The 16,918-nt window shown below is 41.1% G+C and overlaps 1 protein-coding gene across 4 annotated transcripts in view; it reads left to right on the top strand.

Moving 5' to 3' along the window:
- adcy2a (adenylate cyclase 2a) overlaps positions 1–16,918 on the top strand; it is a 77,276-nt gene that overhangs the window by 19,810 nt on the left and 40,548 nt on the right. For all 4 annotated transcript variants that reach the window (XM_023812838.2, XM_023812829.2, XM_023812847.2 and 1 more), the window contains one exon: positions 6,009–6,170. In XM_023812838.2, the coding sequence (XP_023668606.1) occupies positions 6,009–6,170 (162 nt within the window). The remainder of the gene's footprint in view (positions 1–6,008; positions 6,171–16,918) is intronic.

Raw genomic sequence — 16,918 nt, 5'->3', positions numbered from 1 at the left:
AAAATTTACATCTAACAACACAGAAAGAACTGGCACTGCAAAGTGTATTTGTACACCCATGGTGAAACCAGAGTAATAGCCAGTATAGAAAGCAGTGTCCTGCCCCATGCGGGGGGGGTGCAGGGGCTTCTTGACCTTGTGAAAGCGTCAGAAAGCCCAAAAAACAGAGAGAGCCCAGAATAGCTGCTGCCCGCCTCCAGCGCCTCTCTGACTGATGTATTATTTCTGCTAATTGCTGAGGCCTTGTGTTTATTGAAGAACCTGTGCAGAAAAAAATCCACCTTGAATGGCCAGAGCTGCAAAGCAGAGACGTACGAAAAAATGGAGATATTGAGTGGTGAGGAGAAAGAAGCCAGTGATGCAAATGGAGAAAGAGTAGAGTGAACCTGAATAATAATAATGATAATAATAACAACATTCATCTGCAATGGGTTGGTGCCCCATCATGGGTTGTTCCCTGCCTTGCGCGCCCAAGGCTCTGGACTCCCTGCAACCCTGAATAGGCCAGATGGATACAGAAAATGGATGGATTGACAGTAACATTCATGGTTTGCTGTCTTTTCCATACCAAGAGTTGAAATGCTCAGAATATACTATAAATATCAGACAGCACTCATTATTAAATATAAGCACAAACTGTATCAATATTACACTTGAGAAATATTATCATTGAAATAATTAGACATTTTATATCTATAATAAGTGAAAGCTAAACTGTTAGTGCCTAGATGTTTCAAAGCAATCAGATATATAAGTGGTAGAGTAATGTTTGTTTCCAGAATACATGAAACACTGAAATGCTGATGGTCTACAAGGAAAATGATCTGGGCCGTGTTTATTTCAGAATCTGAGGATAAAGGATAAATGTTTCTTTTTCTTGAGGTGGTGTAATGGCTTCATACCTCCAGAGCTGTGGGGTTTACCTGTGGGTGGGTGGTGTGATAGTGAGTGTGAGTTCTGTGATAGACTGGCATTTCCTGCCTGGTTCCCTATGTTTCCTGTAATAGACTCGCATTTCCTGCTCTATATCCTATGCTTCCTGTAATAGACTGGCATTTCCTGCTCTGCATCCTATGCTTCCTGTAATAGACTGGCATTTCCTGCTCTGTATCATATGCTCCTGTAATAGACTGGCATTTCCTGCTCTGTATCCTATGCTTCCTGTAATAGACTGGCATTTCCTGCTCTGTATCCTATGCTTCCTGTAATAGACTGGCATTTCCTGCCCTATATCCTATGTTTCCTGTAATAGACTGGCATTTCCTGCTCTGTATCCTATGCTTCCTGTAATAGACTGGCATTTCCTGCTCTGCATCCTATGCTCCTGTAATAGACTGGCATTTCCTGCCCTATATCCTATGCTTCCTGTAATAGACTGGCATTTCCTGCTCTGCATCCTATGCTCCTGTAATAGACTGGCATTTCCTGCTCTGTATCATATGCTTCCTGTAATAGACTGGCATTTCCTGCTCTGCATCCTATGCTCCTGTAATAGACTGGCATTTCCTGCTCTATATCCTATGTTTCCTGTAATAGACTGGCATTTCCTGCTCTATATCCTATGCTCCTGTAATAGACTGGCATTTCCTGCTCTGCATCCTATGCTCCTGTAATAGACTGGCATTTCCTGCTCTATATCCTATGTTTCCTGTAATAGACTGGCATTTCCTGCTCTGCATCCTATGCTCCTGTAATAGACTGGCATTTCCTGCCCTATATCCTATGCTTCCTGTAATAGACTGGCATTTCCTGCTCTATATCCTATGTTTCCTGTAATAGACTGGCATTTCCTGCTCTGCATCCTATGCTCCTGTAATAGACTGGCATTTCCTGCCCTATATCCTATGCTTCCTGTAATAGACTGGCATTTCCTGCTCTGCATCCTATGCTCCTGTAATAGACTGGCATTTCCTGCCCTATATCCTATGTTTCCTGTAATAGACTGGCATTTCCTGCTCTGTATCATATGCTTCCTGTAATAGACTGGCATTTCCTGCTCTGCATCCTATGCTCCTGTAATAGACTGGCATTTCCTGCTCTATATCCTATGTTTCCTGTAATAGACTGGCATTTCCTGCTCTATATCCTATGCTCCTGTAATAGACTGGCATTTCCTGCTCTGCATCCTATGCTCCTGTAATAGACTGGCATTTCCTGCTCTATATCCTATGTTTCCTGTAATAGACTGGCATTTCCTGCTCTGCATCCTATGCTCCTGTAATAGACTGGCATTTCCTGCCCTATATCCTATGCTTCCTGTAATAGACTGGCATTTCCTGCTCTATATCCTATGCTTCCTGTAATAGACTGGCATTTCCTGCTCTGTATCCTATGCTTCCTGTAATAGACTGGCATTTCCTGCTCTGCATCCTATGCTCCTGTAATAGACTGGCATTTCCTGCTCTGTATCCTATGCTTCCTGTAATAGACTGGCATTTCCTGCTCTGTATCATATGCTTCCTGTAATAGACTGGCATTTCCTGCTCTGTATCCTATGCTTCCTGTAATAGACTGGCATTTCCTGCTCTGTATCATATGCTTCCTGTAATAGACTGGCATTTCCTGCTCTGCATCCTATGCTCCTGTAATAGACTGGCATTTCCTGCTCTGTATCCTATGCTTCCTGTAATAGACTGGCATTTCCTGCTCTGCATCCTATGCTCCTGTAATAGACTGGCATTTCCTGCTCTGTATCCTATGCTTCCTGTAATAGACTGGCATTTCCTGCTCTGTATCCTATGCTTCCTGTAATAGACTGGCATTTCCTGCCCTATACCCTATGCTTCCTGTGATAGACTGATATTCTCTGCCCTGTACCCTATGTTTCCTGTAATTGACTGGCCTTTTCTGCCCTGTTCTCTATGTTTCCTATTATAGACTGGCATTTCCTGCCCTGTTCCCTATGCTTCCTGTAATAGACTGGCATTTCCTGCCCTATACCCTATGCTTCCTGTAATAGACTGGCATTTCCTGCCTGGTTCCCTATGCTCCTGTAATAGACTGGCGTTTCCTGCCTGGTTCCCTATGCTTCCTGTAATAGACTGGCATTCCTTGGATCTCCTTGTCCTCTTCTGAGCACAACAGAGAAGATCACCATTATAAATTCACATATCGTGATTGAGGATTTTAACTTGATATCAGCGTGTTCCTGCCATTCTCTGATTCAGTATAAATTAAATCTGCTGCTGAGACTATACTCAGACAATGGAAAGAAATCGTTTAACACTCTGATGTGACTCTGCTCTGAACTTATCCTGAAGTACCTACTGCATGGATTTAACTTGAAGATCAGTTCTCTCCCAGTAGTGGCTGTATTTGGCATTATAGTCCTGGCTTTGCACTGAAATGGCTCACAGTGCGTCATTGTTTCATGCTTCATTTTATTGAACCACAAGATGGCTGCTCTACCCTCCCACATTAAGCTTAAGATGATACAATGCTAATTCTGAGGAATTATATATAAAATATGAAATGACAGTAAAATCTTCACATAAAAAAGGTATAATATCCCCTCTAAACTGGTAAGAATTTTAAGGCTGAATATCATGGCTACTGAGTATATATTGAAGTTTACTTGTTAATTTTATTTTTTGGCTGTTTGATTGCACTTTTGTGATCATTAATATAAAACATAATGCGCTTTACTGCCTTACGTAGGCTGTATGGTTCTGAAGTCCTTTGAGCTTAAATTTGCAGTGAATCTGATTTTAAAAATGCACATTTACAAACATGTGACCCTCTAGATTTAGTAACATTTGGCATCTCCATCAGGAGTAATGGTTCAACCCAATGTTCCATGTAGATGGAGACCTACAGCTGGTCCTACAGCTTGGCAGGGCTTCGGTCCATTATCTTTAACAGGAACTCATCAATATTTTTCCGCTGTCTCCCATGAAGTACTTGTCTCTGGCAGTAACATTTCATCTCGATGTCCTTGTTCCCTCAACCCTGAAGCTACAGAGAAGCCCCGGCAATGTGCCTTAGCACAAATGCAGGGTTTTATTTTCATCAAAAGAAAGAAAAAACTTACTTATCTCATCTGCTGCCACTATACTATTGTCTTCTAAGGGATCATCTAAAAGGTGCCTTTCTGACAGGTGAGACAGCTAACGTTGCTATTTTGCAGAGGTTTCCACCTTGGTATCTTCCTAAGCACCTGGTTTTTGTTCAGTGTTTTCCTTTCAGTGGCCTCATGGATGCTGGGTAATACAGCAGTAGCTTCTCTATGGTCAGCGCAGCCATACCTTGTGGTCTGTCTCAGCTGATGCAGTATTGTATGCTTTGTGTGGTCACCTTGTGGTCTGTCTCCGCTGATACAGTATTGTATGCTTTGTGTGGTCACCTTGTGGTCTGACTCAGCTGATGCAGTATTGTATGCTTTGTGTGGTCACCTTAGGGTCTGTCTCAGCTGATGGAGTATTGTATGCTTTGTGTGGTCACCTTGTGGTCTGACTCAGCTGATGCAGTATTGTATGCTTTGTGTGGTCACCTTGTGGTCTGTCTCCACTGATGTACTGTAGTATTGTATGCTTTGTGTGGTCACCTTGTGGTCTGACTCAGCTGATGCAGTATTGTATGCTTTGTGTGGTCACCTTGTGGTCTGTCTCAGCTGATGCAGTATCGTATGCTTTGTGTGGTCACCTTATGGTCTGTCTCAGCTGATGCAGTATTGTATGCTTTGTGTGGTCACCTTATGGTCTGTCTCATCTGATGCAGTATTGTATGCTTTGTGTGGTCACCTTATGGTCTGTCTCAGCTGATGCAGTATCGTATGCTTTGTGTGGTCACCTTATGGTCTGTCTCAGCTGATGCAGTATTGTATGCTTTGTGTGGTCACCTTATGGTCTGTCTCATCTGATGCAGTATTGTATGCTTTGTGTGGTCACCTTATGGTCTGTCTCAGCTGATGCAGTATTGTATGCTTTGTGTGGTCACCTTATGGTCTGTCTCAGCTGATGCAGTATTGTATGCTTTGTGTCGTCACCTTGTGATCTGACTCAGCTGATGCAGTATTTTATGCTTTGTGTGGTCACCTTGGGGTCTGTCTCAGCTGATGCAGTATTGTATGCTTTGTGTGGTCACTTCTGAGAAGAACTGCAATAAGGCTGTTTTCAACATCTGTCCTGTGACCATGGACTGAACGAGTCTTTGCACACAGTTTCGTGGCCTTTTCCAGCTTCATAAGCATTGTCAGCTTTTTCTTTTTTTTCAGAGTTGCTCACAAATTTCATTCAGGAGACACAAGCATGTGATGACAAGAGGAGGAGTGTAAAGATACATTCAGATTAAAACCTTATTACCCATCTGTCCCCACGATCGGAGGGTCGCCGTTTCATATCCTGTGGTTGGCAGAGTAATTTCACAACTGGGCCCTTGAGTGAGGCCCTTAATCCCCAAATGCTCTAGGGACTCGCTCACCCCACTTTCTCAATTGCGTATGGTTTTGGATAAAATTGTTAGCTAAATAAATGTAAATGATTATTAATTAGTTACAGAGGCAAACATTCTGACTGCATCTTGTAAATATATAGGTTTGTTTTTTGTTGATCAACATGAACAACCTGACTCACCATAACCCCTAAATAGAGCCGATTACCATCCTTTTATCTACTTTCCCCAACACAATGACTCAATGTTTTTAAATACACTAGTGGCCAAAATTGTGGAAACATTTCCAATTATTAGAGACTGCAGAACTTTATTTGCACCAATTACTTATTTAATCGTCCAATGTATGATATTTGTAATATTCTTTGATTGTTTATAATCATTACCAACAATATTTATGTAGTAATTTTTAAAGAGTAATGGCAAAAATGCTAGTTATTTCCACAATTTTGGCCACTAGTGTAAGTAAGTTCTTTTGTTTAATCAGATTCTCCTGCAGAGTATTGGCACTGAAATGACTGGAGCTTTTATTAATTGTGTTTGGTTTACTTCTTTGTGCCTGTACGTTTAATGAAAAAGCCCTTTTCCCTAAAAGACACGGCTTGCTTTCGATTTTGCAGGTGTCCTTCTTCCTCTTCATCATCTTCGTGGTCTACACCATGCTCCCCTTCTCCATGCGTGATGCCATCATTGCCAGTGTGCTCACCTCGTCTTCCCACACCGTGGTGCTCAGCGTGTGCCTGTCCGTCACCGCCGAAAAGATGGAGTGCTCTTTGTGGCAGGTAAGTCACCCATCCTGTGTTATACGCTCTAGAAGAGAATTTAAAGCACGGGTGCCATCTCACGAAGGAACCATCTAAATTAGTCCAACTATGACATATATTTTAACAAGCTGTTTGTAGAGTTAGATTTAGCATTGGCGTGTAGGCAGGGGGGCATTCTTCCTACAAAGTCTCACAGCGATTGATCTTACCCAAGCTGAGATATGGTGTGGAAACACTTCTTACTAGTCTAAGTTACAGTGGCCGTGCTGAGCAGCTGGGCTTTCGGCTGTAGACTGATATTTCCGAGCACCTGACATTAAGACTGACTGTAACAGTAATAATAATGTGTCATTCCTAATCACTCTCATCTAATGATGCGACACATAAATCCCTTACGTTATTTTCATCATATTTTATTAACTGCCAAGTAATTTCTATACAATGCCTCTTTGTCGACAGACAAATGTGAATTATATGTCTTCTTTAGAAAATAGTCGTCCACTTGTGCACAACTGTGGATGACCATAACACGAGAGCGGAGGTGAATCCCCCTGCTTTCCTGCACTTTGCAATATGGGAGCAGGAGCAAAATGGAGAAAGACAGTGAGGGAAATAACAGCAGTGGATTCAGATTCATTAGTCTGGGCTGCGCATTGAAAGCCCCAGGGACTGTAACTGATTGAATTGCAATTAATTGAAGAAAGACGCGACGCAGCCCTCAGCTGTGGGGCTCGTGAATGTACAGGTTTGTCTGAATGGAAGCTGTAAGGAGACGGATGTGACTGCGGCTGCTGCCCAGAGCGGCCGGAGACCCATTCCAGAAGCTTCCAGAGTCCCTCAGGTCATCTGGCTTCCTGTCTCACTCTGTTGCTCATTATCACCATCCTCAGAGTGATAAGTGATTTTAACCGATCTCATTTGTATGACGGGGACTAGTAAATGTTATCTTTTATGATTTGACATATATTCCTGAAAGACAGGTATAACTGGAATATTAACCCGTGGTGAAGGTCAGTCTTTGAATTGTGGGCATTTTATAATTTATTTAGTGGACCTTATGTAACCTTAGAAAGAATTCTATTTGGACAAATATGGATGGGAAAAGTATTCATCCATTTTTAAAATGTCGTTCTCTACCCAGCGCACACTGGGCGTGTTGATTCAAAGCTGGGCAACCCTTCAGGTTAGAGAGCCATCAGCGGCATTCTGCAGCTTTCCAAATCCAGACAAATTCAACGTTTTTCTCTTTGAGCCGATGTTTTTGCTAGTCATTTGTCTTTATTCTCATTCAGAAAGACAATAAGTATGTTCATCACGCACAGGCTACAGTCTCCACTAATGTCTGTTCCCGGCTTTTAATACACTCCAGAATTACCGCACAAGTTTACTTTCTGGAATTATATTTGCTTATTGTATCTTTTGATATTGGTTATAACATAATAACATGTCTCAACTGCACAGAACAGCCAGCAAAATAGCCATGGCAACTCGTGATGTTGAGACGCAGACAGTCCAGCTTGGGAGTGAGTGATCTATGGATTGTCTAAATGGGGAATCAGGTGCTAAATCGGTTCTAACCCTTCATGAACAGCAAAGAAAAAGTTAAAATAACAGCAACATGACCGGACAAGCAAACAAGCTACCTTTACAGGAAGCAGTTGTTTGCAGGCATCATTTTTTAAAATTTATTTCCCATTTTCACACTTTCAGGTCTACATCTCACTGAAACCACATTTCATTTAAGCCAACGGTTCGATGGAAGAAATCTAATAAACCAAAAATACACCTAGATAGGGTCGTGGGGGAACCTTTCCTAGTGTCAGGGCCCCAGTCCAGTCTAAACCCGGATCCGGAATCCAACCTGGGTCTTCAGCATAGCCATTCACCCTTTTATTAAGTTTATTAAGTCCCGTGTTGCATTTCCTGTTTGAGCAGTTAAATGCCAGTTATTCGTATCAGTTCATTGTGAGATATTGTAAGTCCTACCCTGTACCGAGTGGATCTCCTTGTTGTTACCATTGATAACTGCCTTCTGTTCACTGACCCTCTGCCTGTTTCTTGACGTCGTCCTTTGGATTCTGATTCTGGTTTGCTCCTCCTGTTATGATTCTTCTGCCTAATTGCCTGTTTACAACTATGAGTTTTGGATCCTGCTTTTTTTCTTGATAAATGACCATGGAATACTCTGCGCATGGACCTCTGCCTGGTTTGTCATGCCCAGGCTGCATGGGGCATCAGGCAGGGGGGCATATTGGACAGGATGCCAGTCTATCACTGGGCACATGCACACACATTACACGTCATGTAAAGATAGTGATTGGCCTAACCGTGGGGGGGAAACTCATACAACCTCACACTCTCACACACACACACACACACACACACACACACATGTTTCTATTCATATTTTGTGGGGACATTCTATGGGAAAAACCCTAATCCCATCTATGACAACCATAACCCCTGCCCAGCCCTAACCCTAACCATAAGTAACCAAACAAAGTACTAGACTTTTGGCTTTTTAATTTTTTAATTGCATTCACAGATTTTTATGAAATGGATTTTCCCCTTGTGGGGACTGAAAACATGCTTTCCACAACATCAAAATAACAGGTTTTTATCACATTGTGGCGAGATTTGGTCCCCACAACGAAATATGTACATCACATGCACACGAACAGGGGGATTTAATCCAGCAATCATGGAGGTGCAAGGCTTTGGTGCTACTCCCCATGCCGTTGGTATCTATTGCTGTAATTGCCAACATTGTAAAAAAAATCTTGGACAATTTAAGTTACGTTAAAGATTTTAATTATGTTTCATAATCTTTTTAAGTTGTGTGGAGATAAAAGTGAAAACTACAGGCGGAAGCTAACTTTGAATAGCAGGTCAGATTTATTATGGACCTTGATACAGCTTAATACAAGATTTGAAAAAGTTATTAAGTTGTAAGTGATTACATTTACTGTAAGTGGTCATACAAGCATTAGTATCCAGAAACCCACAATTTTATCATTACAACCTTTTCACAAACCATTGTACAACATTATATACAGACAGTTCTGCTATAGCATGTGTTTCCAAAACATGAATTAATAAATAGGGAAAAGTTTCCCCTCTATTTGGCTTATACTTGATTTCAGCTCCTACATGTTAAATTTTGCATATTGGAGTAACACCCTAAATGAGTGGGTCCTTTGGGAATGGGCTACTCTTAATACTCAGCTCACCTATTGGAGTAACCCCCTAAATGAGTGGGTCCTTTGGGAATGGGCTACTCTTAATACTCAGCTCACGTATTGGAGTAACACCCTAAATGAGTGGGTCCTTTGGGAATGGGCTACTCTTAATACTCAGCTCACCTATTGGAGTAACACCCTAAATGAGTGGGTCCTTTGGGAATGGGCTAATCTTAATACTCAGCTCACGTATTGGAGTAACACCCTAAATGAGTGGGTCCTTTGGGAATGGGCTACTCTTAATACTCAGCTCACCTATTGGAGTAACACCCTAAATGAGTGGGTCCTTTGGGAATGGGCTACTCTTAATACTCAGCTCACTTATTGGAGTAACACCCTAAATGAGTGGGTCCTTTGGGAATGGGCTACTCTTAATACTCAGCTCACCTATTGGAGTAACACCCTAAATGAGTGGGTCCTTTGGGAATGGGCTACTCTTAATACTCAGCTCGCCTACTTTACTTTTGAAGGGCTCATTTTCAGAAGTGTAATGGGAGACTGTTTTGAACTGGATTTGTATTTGAATTCCTGTCCATGTGTTCTGCACATTACTGTAAATTTCTTCATGTTAACATCTTAAGATCAGCTTCAAATACCTAAAGTCTCGGATGATATTTGCAATGTTTAAAAAAGAACACGTTTTGAATATATTTCAAAAGTAGGACACACTACATATATATTCAGTTCATCTAAAATGTATCCAACCAGAGCTAAATGGGACTCTATGGACCGGTAATTGTTGAATATTAAACTTGTTGAATTATTAAAATTGTTTTCTCTTTTGTATCGTCTGAGAGGATGAGATACTGAAGCATAATAATTTTCACAAAATGTATTGTAAATATGAGTGAGCATGGTTACAAGAAGCATCTAAGAAGTGAATTGGCATAATTTTAGGTTTTAGACATAAAAGAAAAGCTTTAACGCATAATCTTACGAAGCGATTTGCAGCTAATGGTATATGGTTTGGTTATGTTTTGTGTGATCTGCCTCTAAGGAAATTTTTCCATAAATACACAATTTTGCATCAAACAAGGATATAACAGTATCTCGCATTATAGCAGACATGTCTGTATTGATTTTATTGTAGTATGGTGAAATTTCTGAGACTGGGGTTTGATTCCTGACCCTTATCAGTGTGAGTTTTTGTGGGTTTCCACTGGTTTCTTCCTGCAGTACCTTAACATGCAGTTAGGTGAACAGGTATGATTGAATTATAGTGATGCGTTCCGGACCCTTCAGCGATAGATGAAAATTTGCGATATAGAAAGACCATATAAATAAACATTTTTTTTTATAGTTTAAGCCTTAAAATACCCCTCCCGCATGCTTTAATCAACTTATTAAACTCATTAAAACAACACATATATGTGGATGTCTGGCTAAGGATATGAGTAACATAATAATAATAAAATAATAATATGTAATGTGTCTCTCTGTATACATAAAGCAATATCTAAAAATAAAAACATATACGGCTCTTATATATTCTTTTCATCCTTCTTGATGTAGCATACCGTCGATTCATTCAAACCATAATGGCCAATGACGTCCGCATAACGCTTTCCTTCCTGAAGCATATCCAGGAGTTTTACCTTCTCCTGAATGGCGCTGGTGCTTAGGCTCACTACTGTCAGAAGGCTTAGAAGATGCTGGATACTTGGGAGCCATTGTAGGGTTTAAAACAAAAGGAAAACAATCGGATCACAAGCAGGGTACGCGATACGCAGAGAACTGTGACACGTCAGGGAAAAATCTGCGATATAGCGGGGGCGCGATAGCTGAACCGCAATATGGCGGGGGCGCGATAGCTGAACCGCAATATAGCAGGGGATCACTGTATCTCAATTTTGTGCTCTGTTATCATGTCCTGGACCTGCCCTGTGCTTCTGGATTCTGGTTCTGGTTCTGGGCCCATGACAGCTGTGTACTGCATAAACAGTTTTGGAAGATACAATCCCGTTTCCAGTAAAGTTGGGATACTGTGTAAAATGTAGATAAAAACAGAATGCAATTATTTACAAATCGTATGTACTCATATTTAATTGAAGAAGAATACATAGAACAATGACAACATATCAAATGTTGAAACAGAGCATTTTATGACTAATATGCTCAATTTGAATTTGGTGCCATCAACATGTTTCAAAAAAGTTGGCACATGAAAAAAAAGTTTGGCTTGTTTACCACGGTATTGCATCACCTCTTCTTTTAACAACACTCTTTAAGCTCATTTAAGCGTGTAGGCAGCGTCCATCACTGAACAGAGCTGGAGGCTTTAGACATCAATTATCAGCCAACTATAAGGCAGTATTGAGATCCTTCCCAGGTGATTTAAATGTGAAGGGCATACCTTGATCCACACCTTGATCCATACCTTGACCCACACCTTGATCCACACCTTGCCCCAAGTGACCTTAATGACCCGTTGGACAGCAGAGTGTGTCAACGACCACTTTGAAGGTGACAACCCCACTAGAGGATAAATACCTGGAACTCGCCATCAGACATTTAGAACTGAAGAAGCCTTTTGGATGAGAGGTGAAATGTCTTCAAGAAAAAGAAGTCAAGTTGCCTTCGATTCAAGCCCTTAAGAACATTTGATATGTTGTCTTTGTTCTGTTTTCAATTAAGTATGAGTTTATGTGATTTGAAAATCATTACATTGTGTTTTTATTTACATTTTACACAGTGTCCCAAGTTTTTTTGGAAACTGGGTTGTAGGTGACTATAATCATTATGTAGGGAATTTGTCACGGGAAAGAAGCAGCCATTAATGCAGTTACGGCCTAAAAAATTGATGCCGGAAATAGATAGAAATGAAGTAACAATCACTCATGCATGTACAGGTATTTAACTGTGTAAAAGCTGCAGTACAATTTTACGTGTTAGTCAATTGTCATTTGAGGGACAGTAGTAATGAGACGTGATGTTCCCAAAGAAGCATTACGCACAGCTAACCTCAGTGTTCAGCACAGGAAAGTTTATCCTCAAACAAGCAGTCGGGCACCTTGAACAGTGTATCCAAGGCTCATGCAGACAACTGTGTATCCCGTCCAGCTGAGGAGCAGCTGTTCTGCTGTTTAAGCAGTGATGACATCTGCAGCTGTATCGGGATGGGTTCTGTCCGAGTGTAATGCCAGGCAAACGCCGGCAGATTAGTATAGATGAGGTGAGCTCGCCTTTGAGTTTCCCGCCTACTGTTCATTAGTGCCATCACATATAGCTTGTTTATTTATTGGGATAGGATCTCTCTACTCAAATGTTTTTTTTGTTTGTTTTTTGACTGAAGGTGCTCCTGTTTAGTTTGCATGTGCATACGAACAAATGGACTTTTCATGTATCGAGCGGTAGTTCAAAAGTAAGATTGATGTCAAATTGGCACTGGAGCAGTTCTGGCTATCCTCCTCCATCTCAACGTCTCATCACCCCATCATTACAGTGTGGAACAGACTTCATGCTCAGAAATTGTGCCGTTCTTCCTAGCGTGTGATGTAGAAGCAGAGGGTGAGGGGAAATGAGTGGGGGCAGTATGGGGGGGGGGGGGGGGGGGGTTAGTCTGTACGCCTGTTTTACAACATCCCTTCTTCCTCAGTGGAGAGCACTGGCTGGCCTTTCTGCTTTGTTTGAAATTAGAGGAACCCCCAATAGGAGATGTTATGAAGCGTAACCAGCGTTAAATGAACTAAACAGTGTAGTGGCAAATGAGAACAAGGGAAGGTCTTAAAGTCATGTTTGCGGCTGTGACTGCACTGCAAATGCACCCGTTTTGTCTGTACAATGCATTTTTTTGGATGTCTTTTAGTGCATGGTAAATTTTTTTTTAAATTTCCAGTTTTCATTATTATTATATAGTCTTTTCTTAGTCACCTAGGGTTTGAAAATTTGATGTTTCAACTAACTTTCCGCGATTTTAACAGTTCATTCTGATTTCAGCTTGAAATGTCACCTAACTAATGGTAACATTTTGAAATACGCTTTATCATATAAACACAGTACATACTGTTGTTATATAGAAAATGCACGTTTATTTTTATAAAATTTTTTTGGTGCTGTTCATTAAATTATGTATTACCCAGAAAACTGGAAAAATTAACCTTGGTACATTATTTATAAATTCTCTTATTTTATTCCAAGATCATTTATTTCCAAAATGACACACACATCTTCCCTCTTCATTTTTATAAAGGATCACGTTCTATTAACTTGAAAGAAAAAAAACCTTGAGTCTGTGAAGAGCCTGAAGTGTTTATCCTTTACTTTATTTTGCAATGTTTGATTGTTTTCCTGCAATTGCTCAATTAAATTTTAATGCAACAACAATTCAGCCTCAACACATAATAAATAAGATTTGCATTGAAAAAATAAGTTTTTGAGGTAATCAAGCAGACTCTTCTAACTGTGTGCTCTGTGCAAGTTTAATTTCCTTTATTTATGAAAACATGTGTGCTTATTGATAGCTTTAAGCATTTTGTTCTTGGAATTCTGCTCTTTTTTCAGAAAAGTGATTTGAAGGTCTCACATTCATTAACGTTCGCAAGATGCTTTAAAAACGGCATGGGGGGAAATTTATTTAGTGTTCCCCTCCATCCAAGCTTAAATTACTGCATATTGTAATAATTACGAAAAAAAGCACACAGCTATTGCAGCGTTTATCTGAAGAAGTACCGCTACATCTGTGTTTTGAAAGGGCGTGAGTCAGTCACTGTCATTTTTATTTCACTTTGTTGGGGCTCATCATTGAATCTCTTTTTAACAATTGACATTGCATGTTGGATTGTCTTCTGTGACCTGAAAAAAAATGTTCACCCGCTTGGTTTTGAAAAGTATTCTCAGTTCCCTTTTACACCATCAATCAAGTATAATTATTGCATGCAGCCAAATGGTCCTTTATCATTCCCTCGATCTTCACTCACAGACACGGCCACTTAAGTTATTGTGCTACCGATGTTCTCCAGTATGGCTGTTTGATTGAAAATTGGATTTACCTTTTGATGTTTTTATTATGCAGCTTGTCTCATAATTGCAATTATTTTAATAGCTTGACACCAAAAGTTTTTTTTTTTTTTTTGTGAACAAAAGGTTATCGGCTACAGTTTTATGGAGTGTCTGTGGTATATCAAAGACTTATTCCCTGAATGGATTTGTACCTTTAAAAAGTGTCATTTTAGTGGGAGGATAAAAACTGGGGCTTACAGACACCTTTCAGATCAGTTCATCATCATCATCATTATCAACCACCGCCAGAGCAAATCAGACATAGAACAACATCCATCCATCCATCCATCCATCCATCCGTTTATCCACCCATCCATCCTAACATATACATTATTCAGACAGAAGTATTGAGACACCTGGCCATTACACTTACAAGAAATTTATAACATCCCATTCTAAATCCATAGTTCCCCAAACGAGCTTGATGGGCCGAATGGCCTCCTCTCATTTGTAAATTTCTTATTTTCTTATGTTCTTATCTTTCTCTGTATGTCTTTTAGGTGACAGAAAAGGGGTGTTCTTAGCATTAACAGTAACCAGTGTCCACGTGTACTGACATTTAAATGTTATTTATTGATCAGATGCTTTAATCCAAGTGCATTTGTGAGGTCAGGCACTGAGGTTGGACTTGAAGGCCTGGCTCACCGACTCCGTTCTAGTTCATCCCAAGGGTATTTGATGGGGTTGAGGTCAGGGCTCTGTGTGGCCCAGTCAAGTTCCTCCACACCATATTCACCCGACCATGTCTATATGGACCTTCCTTTGTGCACTGGGGCACAGTCATGCTGGAACAGAAAATGGCCTTCCCCAGAACTGGAAGCATAGAATTGTCCAAAAAATGTCTTGGTAAGCTGAAGCATTAAGAGTTCACTTCACTGGAACTAAGGGGCCCAGCCCAGCCCCTGAAAAACAACCCCATACCATTATCCCTCCTCCACCAAACTTTACAGCTGGCACAATGCAGTCAGGCAGGTAACGTTCTCCTGGCATCTGCCAAACCCAAACTCGTCCATCAGACTGCCAGACAGGGAAGCGTGACTTGTCACTCCACAGAACATGTCTCCACTGCTCTAGAGTCCAATGGTGACATACTTTACACCACTGCATCCAATGCTTTCAATGCTTGGTGATGTGAGGGCTTGCATGCGGCTGCTCAGCCACGGAAGCCCATTCCATGAAGCTCCCAATGCACAGTTTTTGTGCTGGAGTTAATGCCAGAGGAAGTTTGGAACTCTGCAGTTATTGAGTCACCAGAGCTTTGGCGACTTTTACACGTGATACTCCTCAGAATTCAGCAACCCCGTTGTGTTTCTTTACATGGGCTGCCCCTTCGTGGCCGAGTTCCTGTTGTTCCTAAACACATCCACTTTGCTATAATACCACTTACAGTTGATCATGGAGTTTTTAGCAGGGAAGAAATTTCACTGATTCACTTATTGCAAAGGTGGCATCCTGTGACAGTATTATGCATGAATTCACTGAGCTCTTCAGAACAGCCCATTCTTCCAAAAATGTCTGTAAACCTGATTGCATGTGCTTTTATGCCCCTGTGGTAATGGGTCTGAATGAAACACCTGAATTCGATAATTTATAATTTAGTCCATATAGTGTATTACTGTCCTGCCCCAGTATCCCTGTGCCTCACATGGCCGACACATCTGCTCTTCCTCAGTATACAGATCCTCTTCTCACCTGCTGCAAGCAGATGCCATTATATAATTCTGCCTCATTTTGGCTTTAGACTGACTAGAAACAGGAGAGGGATCGCTGTAAACTATTTTTAGAGGGCATACTTTTTTTGGAAAGTGGGGAAGCTGCTCTCTGGGGAAATAGAAACATGAAACAGAGGGTAGATGCATCCCACAAGTTCATGTCGCCCACTGCTCTTCTGCAAAATGTTATATTTATCTCATTCATATAAAATATTCATAAACACACTGTATATAAAACATGACGTAACACTCTGTGTGAGTGTGGAGTTTGCATATTCTGTCCCCATTTGCATGGGTTTCTTCTAAAACAGTGTTTCTCAATCCAGTCCTCGGGAACCCACAGACGGTCCATGTTTTTGCTCCCTCTCAGTTCCCTGCCAGACAGTTGACATTTTTGCTCCCTGACGGGTTGGGAAACACTGCCCTAAAACATGCAGTTAAGCGAATTGGCATCTCTAAACTGCCCATATTGTGTTGGGGCGTAACATGCAATGAATTACTATCCTACCCACGGTGTCCCCTTGGCTTGTGCCCTGTGCTTCCGGCGAAAGGCTCCAGTTTAACCGCCACTGCATTGGCCTATACATACAATAGGTGATACAGAAGATGGATGAATGACACAGCTGCCATCACAGGATTCTATAGAGTAGAGACTCTTTGTAGAGACTCTTTGAAGCCTGTAGACCAGTTTATGTCATATAAAAATTTCACGGATTGGTTAACTGGCTGGGGTGGGGGGAGAGGGAAGGCAGTACTGGCAGGTCAATCAGGGATTTCATAAATTTAACCGTTTGCATTTTTTCTCAGATGTAAACGT

Source organism: Paramormyrops kingsleyae, chromosome 9 (assembly GCF_048594095.1).
Source record: "Paramormyrops kingsleyae isolate MSU_618 chromosome 9, PKINGS_0.4, whole genome shotgun sequence".
Taxonomy (NCBI): domain Eukaryota; kingdom Metazoa; phylum Chordata; class Actinopteri; order Osteoglossiformes; family Mormyridae; genus Paramormyrops; species Paramormyrops kingsleyae.
The sequence above is the reverse complement of the archived record's forward strand: the minus strand, read 5'-3'. Positions and strand labels throughout refer to the sequence as shown.